Source organism: Ipomoea triloba, chromosome 1 (genome assembly GCF_003576645.1).
Source record: "Ipomoea triloba cultivar NCNSP0323 chromosome 1, ASM357664v1".
In the NCBI taxonomy this organism is placed as follows: Eukaryota; Viridiplantae; Streptophyta; class Magnoliopsida; order Solanales; family Convolvulaceae; genus Ipomoea; species Ipomoea triloba.
In genome coordinates, this window is record NC_044916.1 from 37,426,757 (window position 1) to 37,445,102 (window position 18,346).

Consider the following 18,346-nt stretch of genomic DNA (forward strand, 5'->3'; position numbering starts at 1 on the left):
CCATGTATGAGTGTTAACTCTAAAATGAGAATAGAGAGAATAATGTCAAAACTCTGCAATAGTTTCAAATAATTCTTACAAAGAGTGGCATTGGCCAGCAGCTACACATTTGACAGCTAAACAACAATTCCCACAAGCTAGGAGGAGAAAGCAAGAACTGATATTTCCTTAATCCGAGGTAGGCAACAAATGAGATCAAAGTGGAATCATAGTACAACAGATCAGTGACAACCATCGGTCGCAGACACATGAACAGCCTGCATGGCATTCGCGTTCAAGATCTGCATTCCTTCCTCGCCCATCTGCTGAACTTCAGATGGCGAAAGAATTCTGATGCATCGAACACAACCAACGAATTCGCTGCAAATGATGTCGGGAATGATAAGAATAAGTTCAATGAGTCAAAAAAGAGAGTTATAACTAGGTAAAGGCAACTTACTCCCATGGGTCATCTCCAACAAGAAGAACGTCGTTCTCAAAGTCGACATAAACCAGTTTCCAGTCCGAGCCTTTGGAATCATTTAGCAGCCCCTCCAGTCCAAACATCCGTTCAATTTCTGAGCGCAGTTCATAGTAATTATTAAAACTCGAGACATCAATTGACCTGCCTACTGATCCCGCCTTTTGAATCTGTCCAGCGTGGAGATAACAAGACCAGAATCATAAGAAAAGTGTCAACAGAGGTTAAAGAATGAAAACAAACCACTGATTAAACACGGTTTAGACTAATCTTAACTATAAATAATTTACCTTTGTGTATGTCCGGACACGTGGTGCTACTGGTTGCCACGTGCTATTCTGCAAAAGAGTGGTTTCGTCGAACTCCACATTGCTTGACGAAGCACCACCCGAGTTGTCTGCAAAATCTTGCAGAGAGAAATTTTGAGAATCCGCAAGGCTGGCTGAAGTGATCTGTGATTGGACGTCTTGGCTAGAACTGAAATTGCCCACTAGATATTCTGCGGGATTTTGGAAATCGCCATTTCTCAAGGTGCAGAATTCATCCAAGACGGCACTTGAAACAGAAGGGTCAATCACTACGCTTCCACTATTACTACCATCGAAGTTAAGGCAACTATAATCACTTTGTCTTTGGCTCTGGTTGGACAAGTCTTTCAGGCCATACGAATCAGCCATGATGCTCTGAAGGTTAGAAATGTCTTCAGAAGGTATTAGGGCTTCGAGGTTCCCTTGGGGAAAACATTTTGCATCGTTCAACTGATTGTCCCACAGTTCTTGACCAACTGAAGTTGGCAATGGATTAACCGCATCGGGTAACATAAACGGTTGGTCCTGCTTCCTCAATGTAGAAAAAGGCTCGGAAGTTCTGAGAAACCCGGAGAGTGATTGACAAGAGGGTAGATATGAACCCCATTCCCGATTATCAGGGCATTGAAGAAAGCCATTCATTATAGCCGGGTCAATCTGGGGAGCCTGAGGAATATGCGAATCAAACTGTGATTGCATGAGCCACGGGCTTCCTTGGACTGGAAATGAATCATTGTTCGGGTTCAAAAATGCCCCCCTTGTGGCCTGATTATGCGCATTTGTGGGCGTCAAGGGTAGCTTGTCGTCATTGCATTGCCCAAGAGACTGAAGGCGACTTAACTGATCTGATGTGAGCATCGGTTCTGATTTTGCCACTTCACTAGTTGTTGCTGGCACAGTCTGATTTTCAAGTTTTCCCGAACATTGCAATTGATTCACTTGTTGCAAAGGATTTTTCGGTTCATTCACCTGCACTTGAGGGTTACTTTCGTTCGGTGTAGATGTCTCTTCCACGGGAATTAGGTCAGGTTTCTGCTTGATATTAGCCCCCTGCATCGCGTTCCTGGCTTCTTGAGGTATAGTGGCTTTAGTAATAGTCTCGTGAGCAATAGTCTCTTGTAGAGTGGGCGCAACAAAACCGGGATTGTTCACAGCTTGGGGCCTTAGTAGCATCTTCATGACTTGTTCAGACCACATGTTCGAGATCGACGAGCACTGAATATCCCCATATACATTTTCAGGGCCCCGGATGAAAGGTCGGCTGAGCAAACTATCCCATTCAGTTTGTGTTCCTGATTCAAGATGACATGTTAATTTAACGAATCATCAGAGTTTAAAAACCAAAGGCGTAAAAAAGAATCAACTTACCCAAAAAGGCGGGCTGAAAAGGCCGCTTGAGACCACCTGTCAGCGAGGGGAAAATGAAGAGACTTTCCGGAGTCTCCACTTCCCAAGGACTAACTCTATTCTGTTTATCACCACATCCCGGCTCATCCCACTCGACCTGTTTAAACAAACACGCACATTGTAATTGCAGATTCGAGGTAAAAGAAAACAAATTCACTCACTACATCAGATGATTAGAAGACGAGATATTTGGTAATAAAAATTTTATGACATTCAAGTACGAAACTTTAATCACCTGGAGGCAACGCCACTTGGAACCAGGCCATCTCAATGGATCTAAGTCACTTATACCGATAATGGTACCCATATACCTGCGCTTACCAGATTCCTCAGTTTCGAACATCATCCCAAACCTCATACCAGCAGACAGCTGTGTTCCATATATAGATTTCCGGTATTTTGCCAAAGGTATAACAAATTTTGAAGGGCATGCCCTGCATAAGTCAACATATAGGATAAGATGAATATATACATAATTTGCTTAACTGGATTGAAAATGATCGGTTGGGGATACAGGACAACAAACCACAAAATTCTTTTATATAGTTCTAGACGAATGAATCCGGAGTCAAGCAAGTAACCTAGTTGGCTCAACTAACCTAGGATTGTAAAAAATCGTAAACGGGCTTCTGTTGGCAGCAGCATGGGCTGCGGCAGCAAGAACTCCAATGTGCATGCTATCGGCAGACAGAACTGATGATGGCAATGTTGTTTGCTGACGATTAGCACGCCTCACGCCCAGCATTAGTTGCGACTTTTCATCCCTAGATAATTAAAACACACAATCAGACATACTCTGAAAAGAATACTAAGGATGCATTAAATCTTTCAACTTTATAAACATGTGTGTTGTTTATAGTGTCACAAATTTATTTATAAAACGCCAAGCAGGCGGAACTTTTGAAGCATTCTATCCTACATTTCATGTAAGGAATGAGAAATGCTTCAAAAACTCGCAATTACCTGATAAACAGAACAGAATCACCAGCTCTAAGCCGCTTTGCACCAACAAACATACTCCAACCAGTTGTAAGAAGGTGTCGTTTTGGTTGCCCTGAACATTACAACAGGAATAAATAACACCTAATACAAACCCTCGAACACACTAAATAAGAATGTGGAGGTAACCTCTTCGAATATTATCTGAACAATGTATGAACGGAAAGAAACAGATATGACTCCAGCATGTTTACCGCGGTATATGTGACGAAATGTCCAGGTGTTATCATGCAAGTCTCGAACTACAAGCTCCTGGGTTGGAGGTTGCATTGAGTAATCCTAAAAGGGAAACAAAGTGTTAAAATAAACGCCATACAGTCTTCAATCCCTTACAAGAAAAAGTATGCTGTTTAGCAAGAAATAGGGCTTACCAAAGGCGGGAACAGTTTTTCAGCTGCTCTCCTCGGAACAGAGAAACCACCGTGGGTACTTGTATCGCTAGCAGTCAGCGTTTTGCAGAAGAATTCTGTTGGATGCTTACTTGGTTTCAAACCAAAATCTGGGATTGGGAATACGTCTTTCTCCTGATTTAAGCAGCAGATATAATTTCAGTCTTCACAATTGTCAAATATCCGAACTTGGCATTCATTTCCTAATCCACTTCTCTGACTAAGTCATGTTAGAAATTATTGCATTAAGTAGCCATGCTTACAGAGTTCACAGGTTGAAGGCTCATCTGGGCATAGATCTCATCTGTGTCTTTATCCGCCTGTCAATAACAACAAGAAAAATGTTCCTTAAAATGCATAAACAAGCTTACGTCTTGAAGAAAAAATATTTACATTAAGAGAAATGAAATATTTATGGAAGTCCAAATACATGTAGTGTAACATTGTGAACTTGGCACAGCAACTGAGATGGAAGATTTGGGTAATTTGGGATCTGCGAAGTTGCTGTCCTATTAGTAGAAACCGCAACCTGTTCCAATAAAGTTACAAGTTAAGTAGCTACATCGGAACTTATTCAAACACAATTCAACTAATTTCATAGCAACTTAGTCCCCACGAACCCATATCTAAGAAACCGAAATGCAATAAATCTGAAAGCAGCTGCTCATAACATCAGTCAGATCAAATGTAGATTCTTGCAAGAACCAACAACAGAACAACTCAAAAAGAAGCTATGTTGAAAGGTATGCCTCCATTTATGCAATGCTAACTACTATCTTAATGGCATTGATCCCAAATCTACACACTGAATTAACTCCAAGATTTAGGATGCTATGTTTGAATCCTTAAGTGCTTGTGTACCATAAAAACTCCAGAAGATGAGTGTGCAATATGATACACAGTAATATAACACTAAACATTAAACAGAAAACAATAAACCTTAAACAGAAACATATGATGATGGAAGAAGAGATAACCTGTTCACTGTGGCCTTGTGGGAAGTAATACACAAGGCTTCCAACCTGAGGCAAGGTTGCCAAAGGGCCAGCACATGCATGCCACAGCTCTGAATTTATGTGTTTCTTGATCCCTGTGATAGTTCAACCATGATCAGAAATTCATAAACACTTGTGATTAGTTCTTTGCAATTGCATTTCTAGTGTCCTAGCTGATTGATTTGTCTGTCCCAAATCCTTCTTCATTTACTATATAATGGAGCTCATATATACTAATACTTAACAGAATGACTCAAAAATGCAAAAGTTGGTGAAGTAAAACTGACCAGTAGTATCCTGCATTTCTTTCAACAACTTCATTTCTTCAAGAAGTGTGTTTCCTCCACTAACCAAACCTCCTGGCCTGACTTTTTCTTCAACAGAACCCATAAAGACTTGGCCTTTCCCCTTTCTTCAACCTCAAAACACCATTAAAACTCCCTTCTTTGCAGAAACTTGGAGCTAACTAAACTAATGCCAAACCCAAGGACCATCTACTTTTCCTCAATTCACATCCTTTGAATCAAATGTTCCAATCAGAATAATATCTCACATATTTCTTGGAGAAGGGAGAATGAGGGAATAAGCCAAAGAACAAGAGGTCAGAGAATCTGATTGGACAAAAAGAGCATGCCCTCAAAAAATCCAAAACCAAAGAACAAACACCCCCTGCAAAAGGGGCCTGGTAACCTAAGTGGGGCTTCTCTACCCTCTAAGAATCTATCAACAAACTCGTGAAAACAGAAAAATAAAACGAAAATAGAAAAAATGAAAAAAGAGAAAAAGGCAAGGGGTCGGGGTCAGCCTTGCATCAAAGCACGCGGACCAAAGCATGAGTGGTCGGGCTTTTCATCAATTGCTCCATTTCTCTTTCTTTTTTTCTTTTCATCATCAAAAGAAACCGACCTTTCATCGAAAGCGGTCATCATAGAGATACGCAGAGACAGTGAATAGTGAAAGATTAAAAACAAAAAACAAAAACAAAAACAAAAAAAAAAATAATAATAATAATAAACGAACGAAAAGACCCTTCTTTTCCCTTTGTCTCTCTCAATCAAAATACAAACAAAAGATTCAATCTTTTTTTGCTCTCTCCCTCTCCCCCTTTCTTGAACCCGCGAAAGAAAGTGTAAGCTTTGCACCCTCTTATCCTACGCCCAACCCACTTTTGCCCGGCATGTTTTAGCTCGCTCCGTTTGCAGCTTATGAACCGGAGAAATTTTTCTAGTTTTTTCTGGTATATTTTACAAAGCGCAAGAAATAGCAGAGAGCAAATTTATGCCAACACGGAATCGTACTGTGACACTGCTCGTTCAGATAAAGTCAGAAATTAAATAGTGAAAAGGGAAATCCAGTTGCTTGTGTACAGAAGCAAGCTCACTGCCCTCTCATAAATTTACTAAACTCGAACAAAGTACAACAAAAAATTTATTATTTTCAAGACAAGAAACGACTCTGAAAGCGCTGGGAATTTGAGTTTTAACGTATTTTTCAAAGTATTTATATATTATTATACGGATTACGGATCAGTATCGTGGTCGACGAGGTCTGCTTCTCTCTCTAGTCTCTCACATCCACTTTTTTCTTCTTTTATTTTTTTTTTAAATATAGAAAATGGAGGGAGGTGGGGAGACGAGACCGATACGGTAGAAGATGACAAAATGGCTGCGCATTTTAGCACGTGGATTACGAGGAATTGCCGAACCGCTTCCCTTTTTCTATCCCCGAATATTGACTTTCTTCTCTATGTTTTTTTTTAAACCAACTTTCTTCTCTATGCTCTTTCCATGATTTTTTCATTTTACTTTTTATTTTAGCTCGATCAAAAAAATATCAATAAAAATTAAAATTATGATATTTATATATATATATGATAATTATGTTTTACTTGTATGGATATTTTTTTTTGTTTTGTTTTAATTATTATTATTTGAAAGGAATATGGATCACATTAGTATATTTTGTCATAGAATTCCCATTGAATAATTGTAATAAGCTCACTATGAATAAAATGTACATTCGGCTATGGTTGGACCGTATTGCACGCTTTCCAAACATATAACTTCATGCCATCCTTACATGTTTTACACATTTATATGACCATAATATGATGGGTTGAAAAATTCTTCATCTTTTGAATTTTAATCCCGCCTAAAAGGATAATACAATTCTAAAATAAATTTTCATTCCTTGAATTTTTAACATGTCTGAAGGAGAATCAATTCTTATTAAATTTAGATGAAATTATTGTCCCAAAAGTCATCATCAACCATTTTTTAAATTCTTCTTCTTCTGAATAGTCCTGTGTGTAGTCTGCAACAGATAATTGTAATATCATTGAATATTATATAGTGTTATATTTTACTATAATTCTTTTTATTTTGAACTTATTTCATTTGCATGGAGCATATTGTATCTTACTATCATCACTACTATGAGACTAATTCAATTCAACACGAGCCACATCTACAGAATCAAACTCATACTCAGATCCAACATCATTGTTGCATTAACATCTTGTTATTGGTCACCCCAATATGTGAGTTATATTTTGAACTTAAGTATTATATGCGGTATTTATTTTTAGTGTACTTTTTTTTTTTTTTTACTTACCCTTGTTTTTCCTAAATATTGTATGGATTGCACTAAAAAAAAAAAGGTGGAATTCAATCAAAGATCACTTAGTGGTATTTTAGTGCTGTTGTCCAATCTTGGGAGAAGATCTTTCATGTGGAATTTTGGCACTTGATCATTGATCACGCGTGCAGTTAACGACGGCAGCACACGGCGCACGTTAGCAACCGAATATTGTCGGTATCTAATCTTCTTCATCTTTGTGGGATTCATTAATAGCAATTAACGACATTAACAATTCTTGTCTTTATAGACTTAAATGCAATTTTGCTTTTTACATAAAATGAAAATAATCTAATTCTCGTAAGCTTCAACATTGCACCAATGCCTAGATTCACACCATCAACTTGGAAAAGATTATGATGACTTTCACGAATTCTCAACTCTAGCTCTTTTCACACTTCTCAAACTAACCACTAAATATTTTTATGATATTTGAGCAATTTATCAACTATTTTAATTTACTGACTTAAACCCAAATTTTAGAACAAATTTATCATAATGTCTATTTTATTAGATACAGTCTGAGATGTTGCAAACAAAACTTAAAGTCTTCTCCAATAAAAGTAAATTTTTTATTTCTATAAATTCTGAAACATCAATTTAAAAATACATATTTAGTATTGAATTATTCACTCAATACGCTTTGGTAATTAGTTATTTAACAAATAAGAGACTAGTGACACCCGGTGTCCCAGTTTACATTGTAACAGAATCAGTAGTACTAAAAAAAAAAAAACAAATAAGAGACATGTTACAAAATTACTATTTTTTATAGTGATGTTTAAAGTCAAAAAGCAATTAGTGACAAAAATCAATAATGCCAAACGTTACTTTAGTCAAAATCAATGGCATTTTTGTCATGTATACCCAATTTTGTTAAATTTCTCGGTTTAAAATTGCTTTACGTAATTAAGAGTCAGCACTATGTTCATGAATGCCCATTTATGCACCGCCAGCTACCACTGAGACACATCAGCACGAAAATTATACGGGGTATACCACAATCCACGATTACAATAATGTTCTAGGAGCAATCTCAACTAAATTAATTACTTCGTAGATTATTAATTTAACAAATATAAAGTTATAAATTTGACATTTAGTGATCATAATTTATTGATGCTTTTTTGTATATAAGTCAGTCAACTATGAATAATTTAGACTGATTTATTTAATTATCGTCTTTTATTGATTAATTTAATGTACATTATTGAGCAATGTTTGTGAATTTTTATCACTACCCAAAAAAAATATTTCAAATTATCTGAAAATTGTATGTGTGGCTGAGTAATTGAGTTGATATAACAGACGAAGTAGTTTTCATATTTGAAGACCTCTTAGTTAAGCACATCACATAAGTCGTCATAATGTGATTTATGATATATTATATTATACAATTTCTTCAGAAGAATATAATAAGTAATAAGTTATTAACTTGTGCGAGCATCATGACTGGTCTTTCCACTTAATAGGTCACTAAATAATGTTGATTTATTACATCAATAAATTTTATCTAGTATGAGTGTGAAAGCTCCAAAAAATAATGTTCTCTTTTTGTGGGCGAGTAATAAATTATTAAATATAAAAATTTCATCAAAGTATATGATAACATGTAATTAAATTATTAATATAAAATTTGAACTATAAATTGCCAAATATGAAATTAGTGAAATTGGATTGTATTTATGTATGGGTGGATGTGTAGCGCAGGAAATGCGCATGGGTCACGTGATAGCTTCGCGCGTGCATATTCCGTGTGGATGCGCAACGAAATCCAACGGGCAGGAATCGGGCTGGGCCCGAGAGCCCATGGGGCCCCGCTGCACTCTGGTCTGCGCAGCGATGCACGGGAATCCATGCCCCCTTTGGAACTGAAACTCGCCGCATTCCCTGCCACCTTATTCCTCTATTTATATTCTTCCATATTCTCGTACTTCTAGCACCGTTGATCAAACCATTCCTGACACGTGTCGACCATGCCTACCTTCTCAAAATTAAGATCGACGGTGCTCATTAGTAACTTTTGCCAACTCCAAAAAACAATAAAGTACAGATTACTATACTGAAATGACTCAGAAATATGCATTTTAATCATTATAATAAAAAAAAAATCATTTTCATTCAAGATTTATGTTTTTCAATTTATAATGAAAACATTTATAATTATTATTTGAAAGTGTATTTTAAATAAGTATTGTCTTATAATCTTAATTAGTAAAATACTATAAAGATACTCTGCATAAGTTTGTTAATTCATGCTTACAGTGTATTTAACTAAAAATAAAAAATGTATTTACAATAATTATGTTCTATAGTGTTTCTTGATTCACATAGTGCAATATTGTACAGATATTAATTATTCTGTCCAGAGGAAAGGGTACTGTGACATATGAAAAAGTTGTTTGACACTGGTTTACCGACATTACTTTATAAGAGAATTTAATAAAAGGTGGCAAAAAGTATAATAACGTTCCATAATCCAAATTATATAGTATGCTCTTATCGGTGTTAATTTAATTATTTGTTTACCTTTCTTATTTTTCTTTTTGGCATTATGTATCGAAATCGGTATAATTTTTTAGATCTGGAACTATATAAACATGTTATATACTTTTGAGTATATATCACTACAACGTTCGTTAAATATCTTTCACCGTTTACTTTACTAATAGTATCTACATATCTACTACAATCCCGTCTACCTAGCTACCACAATCATTTGATTTTATTTTCATATATATGAGTACAAGAAATGATATAAACATACCGTGATCATAATATAATCCACCGAAAAGTGATGCGAAGTTTGAGGGTGGCAATCGCGAAAATGGACCACCCGTCGTCATTATCAACCTGTACTGTGTTACAAGCCTGCTAAAAGAAAAGCTTCTTTAATTGCAAGAATGCCATCCACCATGATACAAATGCCATAATTGTTGGTTGCCCTCTTTTTGACCCCACTAGTAAGATTGCCACATGTAAAGATTTCAAACTAGAGCGAGAACTCGAGAGAGTAGAGTATAATTTTCGTATCTGAAGATTATAGGTCATTTTTGTTTATTTTTTATTGATCAAGTCAAGTCATCATATAGAATCTTCATAGTATACTTTATTTCTCATGTATAATTTGTGGGCAATTACATAAAAATAGGGTTTATACTGTTTATCAAGTGTGAACATTTGATAGTGATTGTAATTTTTTATTTATTTATTTTTTTGAAAAAAAAAAAGGTGAGAATTCAGAAATGTGCAAAGGAACAGTTAAAGCAACACTTATTGCAAGACATGACAGTCCAAATTCAACGAAATTGTCAATAATTTTGATCATGGTCGGGATCCACTCCTCATTATTAGTTGAGAATGTATATATATACACATATAATTCTAGATTGTTGTATGATGAAAAAAGTTGCAGAATATATATGGCAATGAAATGTTCATGTATAATCATATTCACCGTATTTTGAATTATTATTGATGAGTTAATTAAGATAAGTGATCTAAAAATTTAGAAGTACCTTGATCCAATAAAATTAGACTTAACTTACTGTAACTCTGTAAGGTCGATCCAGTTCACCTCAAATTAAGTAGGCACGTACAGTCTCGACGAATATCTACATATCTCTCTTAGAATATCATTTTAACAATCAATATTAATATTAATTTATGCTTTGTGTAATTACCTTACTATCTAACATTTGCTATATTTATAAATGTATTTTGTAGGAATTTATTAATATCTTTTGAAAAGAAATCATCAATATTATTGCTCAATATGGGCAGATCCATTCCTCATAATTAGTTGTCAATATATAGCATATAATTCTGGATTGTTGCATGATGAAAATAGTTACTACTACATGATTATATGGTCCATCTTATCTCTTTCATAATCAATGACCAAACATCAACTTTAAAAAAAAAACCAAAAACAAAAACAGAAAATAAAAAACAAAACAAGTGACTGATTGAATAGAGCATAAATTTTATATTTAAATAAATGTCATATGTTTGATTATTACTAATATTTATACAAATAATTATTTATGATCTATTACATAAAACCAATTTTTTTTCAATATATCTCATCAAATAATGATTGTGGATTTAATATAATCGTGATTAAAAAATATATACATTGCTAGCTACTGCATCCTACGCCTGAATCCACAGTAGACACATTGCGATAATGATGCTTTTCAAAACAACCTTTTCCGAATTATATTGTTGCCCCACCTGAGATTATTGCAAACAAGAAAAAAGATGTATATATCTTTTTTCTTTTTCTTTTTGTTATATGTATATATTATAAATATTACATTGTACTCTCTATAAATTAATTAATCAAATCAATTAATATTATGATATATATATATATATATATATATATATATATATATATATATATATGAAGTATTGACTACTCACGAATTTTGCTTCTCTTAAATTAAAAGCTCAAATATGAAATGTAATCAAAGGCAAAACATAAATTTTAGCAATAAATAAAGTTGTGTTATTGGACAGGGTTTAAGGTAGTAATCAATTGTTTATCATCATCATAATGGTATAAAAGGCATAATCTTTGTCACAAATCAGGCAATTAAAACCCAGAAAGAAAGGCAAGTGGATAAATGAAGATTAAGAAACATAGTTAGTGGCGTGGTTAAGTTGTAAGCAGGCATGAGAGAGAGGGAGATTTAAGGTCAAACAAATGTAGGAGCTTTACGAAGCAGTCGAATGATTAAAAATATGATTATGGGATGGGGATAATAATTAAGAATGGTAATAATGATAAGATTTGTTAATTGGCATTATGTTAAAAATGAGGGTGGGGTCCAGGAGGTTGGAGGGATGATGATTGAAAGGGAAACGACGAGGAATCGAGCGTGCTGGGAAGGAAACAGAAGAACAGTGGAAGGTGTAGTGTTGTGGGGAAACATTTTTTCTCGTTTGTCATTCGATGCTAGAGGTATAAACTTCATTCTGTCTCCACTCCTATCCTCGATCAACACAAAATTACTTTAAAAAAAATAAATTATTTGAAGAAGTGAAACCGTAAAAGTAACAAATGTGACAATCTTAGATTTTTTTTCTCCCCTCAAAACAAGCTTCAAATTCAGTAGAATCAACATTACTCTCACAATGACTAACTTATATAAAATGGCAATCACCAAAGGAAAAAAAAAATAAAAATCTAGAAGTGAACAATAATTATTGTATTTAAAGGTCGGAAGTTTAATTGTTGCTAATATTCTTTCAGTTAAGCCTATCACACAGATACGACAAATAAAAGAACCATGCGCTAATTTGGCCAATGAATAAGGTAGTACATATGATAAATTTCGTTTTGCATAATAGTTCACAAATTGTACAAAAAATGTTCTGTAGTAGTAGCAGGAGGAGGAGGAGGAGAAGCAGCAGTAGAAGATGATTTTGGTCCCTGAATTATTTTTCAATTATTAATGTAGTCCATAATTTTTAATTTCAACTAATCTGATCATTGAATTGTTTAAATTTTCATCAATTAAACCCTTTCGAAGGATCAAAATGGTCATTTTCCTATTTTAAAAATGTTGTCAAGTTAATCATTGAAGGGTTTAATTAATGAAATTTTAAATAATTCGAGAATTAAATTAGTTAAAATTAAAAATGTATATTGCATTAATAATCTACGGAATAATTGGTCCACCTAATTGGTTAATAACTATGTTGTCGTTGTTTTCAAAAAAAAAAAAAAACTATGTTGTTGTTGATGGATAATTGCATAATAGGTAGAAATTCATAAGCCCAATGGGCTAATAAGAAGGGAGTGAAGTGACGGCACAGAAGCCCAATACTTGACCAGCCCTTGAATTGTTCAATTTCTTTAATCAAGCCCCGACCCGAGAAAACCCGATTTGAAGAAATTAGGGCTGAGATTTTGGGGTGTGCAGGATTATCGGGTTATTCGGGTATGCTCTTTGCCGCTGCTATCAAGGCAAATTCGAGTTAGATCAATCGTCGAAAGAAAGGAATTTGGATTAAAAAATTGCTGAAACCAAACACGAGGGTTCCAATGGATGCATTGAAACAATGCGAGGCGAATTTTGTGGCATATCTGCACCCATCTAAGTCCAAGCATGTCAAGGATGCGGTGTATCGTGAACTAAGCTCCCTGCTTTTCAAGTAATTATCCCTTTTTCTCCGGCAATTCAATCTCTTCTCAGTGTGGTTGTGTATATACATATGTTTCAGCTTGTTTTTAGTGATTTTTATTCGCCTGTTTCCTCTTGTAAAGGTTTGATGAAGCTTTAGATGGCGTGGTACTGGCCTACGAACCAAAGTTTCATAGTAATTTGGCAAAAATTCTACCGGGAATTCACCCATATTTTGGTGTGAGGTTTCAAGCAAAGTTGTTACTCTTTAATCCAAAGCAGGATATGCTTTTAGGTAATGCTGATTATATGTTTCTTTTTATGAAGTGGCATTTGCTTGATTGCATAAGCATATACAATCAGCATTTCTATGTGTTAAAGTTGTTTCCAATGCTTGCTAGATGAACTGCTGATACTTGATTACTTGTTATCTAAGTGTTAACTTTTGTTAATGTTGTAATTACTGATGTGGTTTCCAGAAGGAGAGGTAGTGAAAGTTTGCCTACAGTCTATTCACATAGTTGTTCTTGGATTTTCATCTGCCATTATAGCGGATGAGGACGTTCACAGAGAATTCAAATATAAGATTGTAAGCACCCTGAAATTGTGCTTTCATGTATTTTGTATCCAGCGTGTGATTATTGTGTTTTATACACCTGCAATTACAGAAACATGGTGAGGAAGTATTTGTCAGCAAATCTCACAGGAGACACAAGATTAAAGTGGGAACAATTGTACGTTTCTCTGTCAAGAGGTAAATGTCCTGTCAAACGTGATTTTTCCACCTATTGCATACTTTTGTTCTTGGCACCCATGCCACTGGCTACTGGGGAATAAGTTCATAATGTCATATGCATTAATCCGGTGTTCTTGTCAAAGTTTATCCGGGTTGAATTAGAAATTCTTAACTCCAGTGTAATACTTAGAAAATAGACATTTGAGGTGCTGCCTTTGTTCTGTGAAACTTACTTCATTCTTACCTTATGCACTGCCCATTTGGATGTTGTGCATCATATTTATTTTTATGTGGCAAAGCAGGCAAGATAGGCTGATGAAACCAGGATTGTATTCAATTTTCTGAAATTATTTTGGGTTGATCTTAGGAAGAACAATTAATTTTCACCTGCGCTCTGTATTTAACTTTTTTAAATAACATTAAGTTGATACATAAGATTTATTAAAGAAGGAATATTATGAATGAAAAGATTAGTGATGGCCGTGTAAAATTTTTTGAGCCCATTTTTTACCTTCTCTAAATGGAAATTGAAATTCAGCACACCCAATAATGGCCTTCAACTGGAATGGTTGAAAGTGGGTGGTCTGGGCAAGCTACCTTTGTCAAATTTCCACCCTCAGTGTCAATGTATTTACTTTATGATTGTACAACTCAATGTGGCAATTAATGCCTGTAGTTTTGATGAAGAGATACTACACATATGTGGATCATTAATTCCTGCTGATACTGGAAATGTTAGTTGGTTGGAATCAAATAGAGAAGCACAGACAAAGAGGTAAGGATCTTTAGTACTTTTAGTTCTCTGTATAAGATTTTGCTTGCGACATCTTTTAATTGTGTGAATGTACTGCAGTGACCCTAAAAAGAGTGGAACTGAGAGGCCAGTGGAAAAACTGGAGTATGGCAACGGAAGGATAGGTGAAGAAAATATGAATGCAGATAATCAACCTAAGAAATCTAAGAGACGAAAACTGGAGTGAGTTGATTTGCCCACAAGTCGAATGTTTTTAGCTTTGTCTCTACAAGGCAGGGGAACAATTATGCTTCTGTTCTTCTCATTTGCACTAGATTCCTAAGTTCATACTTGGGCCTGAAAATCTTTAACCACATTTAACTAGAAAATAGGAACCCAATGATCCATCCATCTTGCTATTTGGACCTTACTGCCTTTCTTGTATATCCCTCATCCACAGCCCATTTGGACAGATTGCAGATTTATGTACTTGTTAAAACATTGCTAATGTATACATGGCTATTCTTACTTTCATTCCAAAACTGTTAAACCTCTATTGGCTGTTAACACCTAGCAAGCTTCAACGCCTTAGAGAAAAAAAGAGATTTTTTTTTTCTTCTGTTAATCATCAAGCTGTCATGTTCTTCGAATTCTTTTTGTCAACCGAGAATTGTTAATATGTGCAATTCCTATTCCACGATATGATTCTTGTGCATTATGGGTGTGTTCTTGGGTGGAAACAGAAGTAACGCTGAAGTGCAATGTGTGTGTATGTGTATATTTTTACAGGTTCTTGAGCAAGAAACAGGAAGCTTTTGATGTTTTGTTGGGCAATCGGATCTAAGAGATTTGGGGATATGGAAGCATGGTACATTTGAGTGATGTACTGATGATTGGTTAAATGGAAACAAAGTCACATGTTTTTTTGCAAAACATTATAGTGGGGAATCAATGTCAGCAGTCAGCATTCTGGTACCAGGTTCCTTTCAAAAACACCCCATATTATTCCTTGGTTGGTCCCTTTTTGTAAAAATCCCAAACGAAAATGAGAGTTGCCAATTAAAAATGGAGAGGGAGGGCTACCAGCTTTGAGGGTTGGTAGTGAATCAGCTGCGTCTTCCTCCCATGTGCTGCTCTGGTTTTTTTAATCAGGAAATTAAGAAAGAAGCCATAGAAGCTTGCGACAGCAACTCCCTTGTAATCCGGACTTGTAACATGCTTCCATTTCCCACTCCCATATCACCAAATGCCCACAGCTTCCTTTCTTGCATTTTGCACCTCAATTCCGAGAGCCCTCATCGCTGCTTCTCTCGCACCTCACCGAAGTTGAGGGTCTCACCGCTTCTGCCTTGAAGCAAGGCCTTGCACTCAGCAGTGGCAAAAAAGCTTAAACTTGGATTGATCAACCAATGAGTAATGTTTTGAAACTTCTATCAGTATACACGAAATGACTGAATGTGCTTCAATTCAATTTCGAGAGCTCTCATCTCTATTTGTTTTGAAGCCCATCTCTAATTCAGTTGAGGTCTCACCGCTTCTGCCTTGAAGCGAGACCATGCACTCAGCGGTGGCAAAAAAACTAAGCTATCAACTTCAATTCTTTTGGATTGATCAACCAACAGAATAATGTTTTGGGACTTCTATTAGTATATACACGAAATGACTGAATGTACTCCAATTTAATTCCGAGAGCTCCCCATCTCTAATTCAGTTGAGGGTCTCACCACTTCTGCCTTATAGGCTACACAAGGTAGAACCTTGTACTCAATGATTAGCAGAACAATAAAGTTATGAACTTATTTTAGATTAGTTAATCAATTGAGTCATGCTTTAGAGCTGAAATGACTAAATGAGGAGGAAGTAGTTAGCTTAGAATCTTTGTTTGGTTTACTATTTGCATTATTTTTATTCCTGCATTTTGACCCACATTTCACACCCCCATCTAACTATTATTTCAAAGACTATTTTAAGCAAGTGTGAAGATTTCCTGCTTCAATTTTTTAATCAAATGTTAGAAGCCTGCCAGCTTTAAAATATCTATAATAAACGCGTATTATGACATGTTAAACTTTTAGTTGAGATAGAATATATCCGTCACTATATTATTAGAATATAAACTTCATGTTGTTATCTATTATTAATTCAAGGATTTCGAAACTAATAAACCGCTAAAATTTTTTTGAAATCAAAATATTTTCGCATATTTGGCCCGACGGGAAATATTGTATTCCTCACGCTTCAATAATGCACAAATCGTAGCTGTATACGCATTAGAAATTCAACGATAAATGGTTTATCTAGCCATCTAGGGAACCCCATCAATAATGAGCCAAAATGGAATATTAATCATTTTCAATCATTTGCTTCCACTAAAATATTAATCCTACTTTGGAAAATGATTAGCCCATACTCTAATCATCTTTCACTACTGATTAAGGCCATCTAATTGCAGAGCTTTGACCCTAATCGTGTCAACCACACAACGCTATATATTAACTACCAAACTGTATTATATATGTTAATTGTTATTAGTATTGTTAATTAGTATGCATACGATAACCTAGTGGGATAGCTCAAGTGGCAAGTGAGCTCTCTTTGTGGGGAGGAATTTCGGAAAAACCCGGGTTTATTTCTCCCTAGTGACGATTCCCCCTGGGCACCCATATTATTATTATATATTGTTCAAGATCTGTCTTACAAAAGTTAATTTATTATGAGTACATGTTTCATTTAAGTTTTAAGTTTTATATTTTGCTCTTGATTTTTATTAGTAGTTAATGTGAAACCCATCATCCATACCTAGCTACTCGTTAAGATGACATGCCCTTGTGCAAACCCTAAGGGGGCGTTTGGTTCACGGAATCTTGGATTACCCTAGGTAATAGGATTACCTCCAGGAAGGTAATGTGAGATTTTGGGAATGTAACATTACCTGATGTGTTTGGTTTGGATTGTGGAATATAATATTACTTTGTTTGGTTAAGGGTTATATTTTATGTTATATGGGACAATTTACTATAATGTCCTTATATATATGTATGAATGTATTGATGCTTAATACGTAGTATTAAAAAATAAATATATAAATATACACACATGTATATTTGATTATATAAACATATATTTATTTTATATATGTTATTGTGTTAGTAATATTATTATTATTATTATTATTATTATTATTATTATTATATATAAGGATTAGTTAACAAGGGCAAAGTTGGAATAATCCAAGGTAATCTTAGATTACCTAAAAAAACGGGGGTAATCACATTACCTTGAAACATTACCGCCACATCAGCTTTGAGGTAATATAACATTACCAGGTAATCTCATAACTTGAAACAAATAAGGCAATATAACATTACCAGACTCAGATTACCTAGGTAATCTCAGATGACCCGAACCAAACGGCCCCTAAGTGCTACCTCAATTGACGGTTTGTAAATGTACATTTCCTCACTGTCTCAGTTAGTGATACAAACAAAGCACCTTAATTAAGAACACAAACCAGGCGCACCTTAAGTACACAAATCATGCCCCTTAAG

At 35.1% G+C, this 18,346-nt stretch overlaps 2 protein-coding genes across 2 annotated transcripts; one reads left to right on the forward strand and one right to left on the reverse strand.

Moving 5' to 3' along the window:
- Positions 1-40: 40 nt before the first annotated feature.
- LOC116018306 (auxin response factor 5) lies at positions 41-5,990 on the reverse strand. Its single transcript, XM_031258613.1, has 13 exons — positions 4,846-5,990; positions 4,541-4,653; positions 3,994-4,092; positions 3,827-3,883; positions 3,546-3,698; positions 3,369-3,453; positions 3,139-3,229; positions 2,775-2,939; positions 2,411-2,609; positions 2,137-2,272; positions 751-2,060; positions 440-630; positions 41-360 (listed from the first exon to the last, which is right to left on the reverse strand). The coding sequence occupies exons 1-13, from the start codon at positions 4,946-4,948 to the stop codon at positions 222-224; spliced, it is 2,841 nt and encodes a 946-aa protein (XP_031114473.1). The 5' UTR covers positions 4,949-5,990; the 3' UTR covers positions 41-221.
- Positions 5,991-13,110: 7,120 nt separating this feature from the next.
- On the forward strand, positions 13,111-15,352 carry LOC116020299. Its single transcript, XM_031260783.1, has 6 exons — positions 13,111-13,360; positions 13,473-13,624; positions 13,809-13,918; positions 13,998-14,083; positions 14,742-14,840; positions 14,919-15,352. Exons 1-6 carry the CDS (start codon positions 13,251-13,253, stop codon positions 15,043-15,045), a joined length of 684 nt encoding a protein of 227 aa, XP_031116643.1. The 5' UTR covers positions 13,111-13,250; the 3' UTR covers positions 15,046-15,352.
- Positions 15,353-18,346: the final 2,994 nt, after the last annotated feature.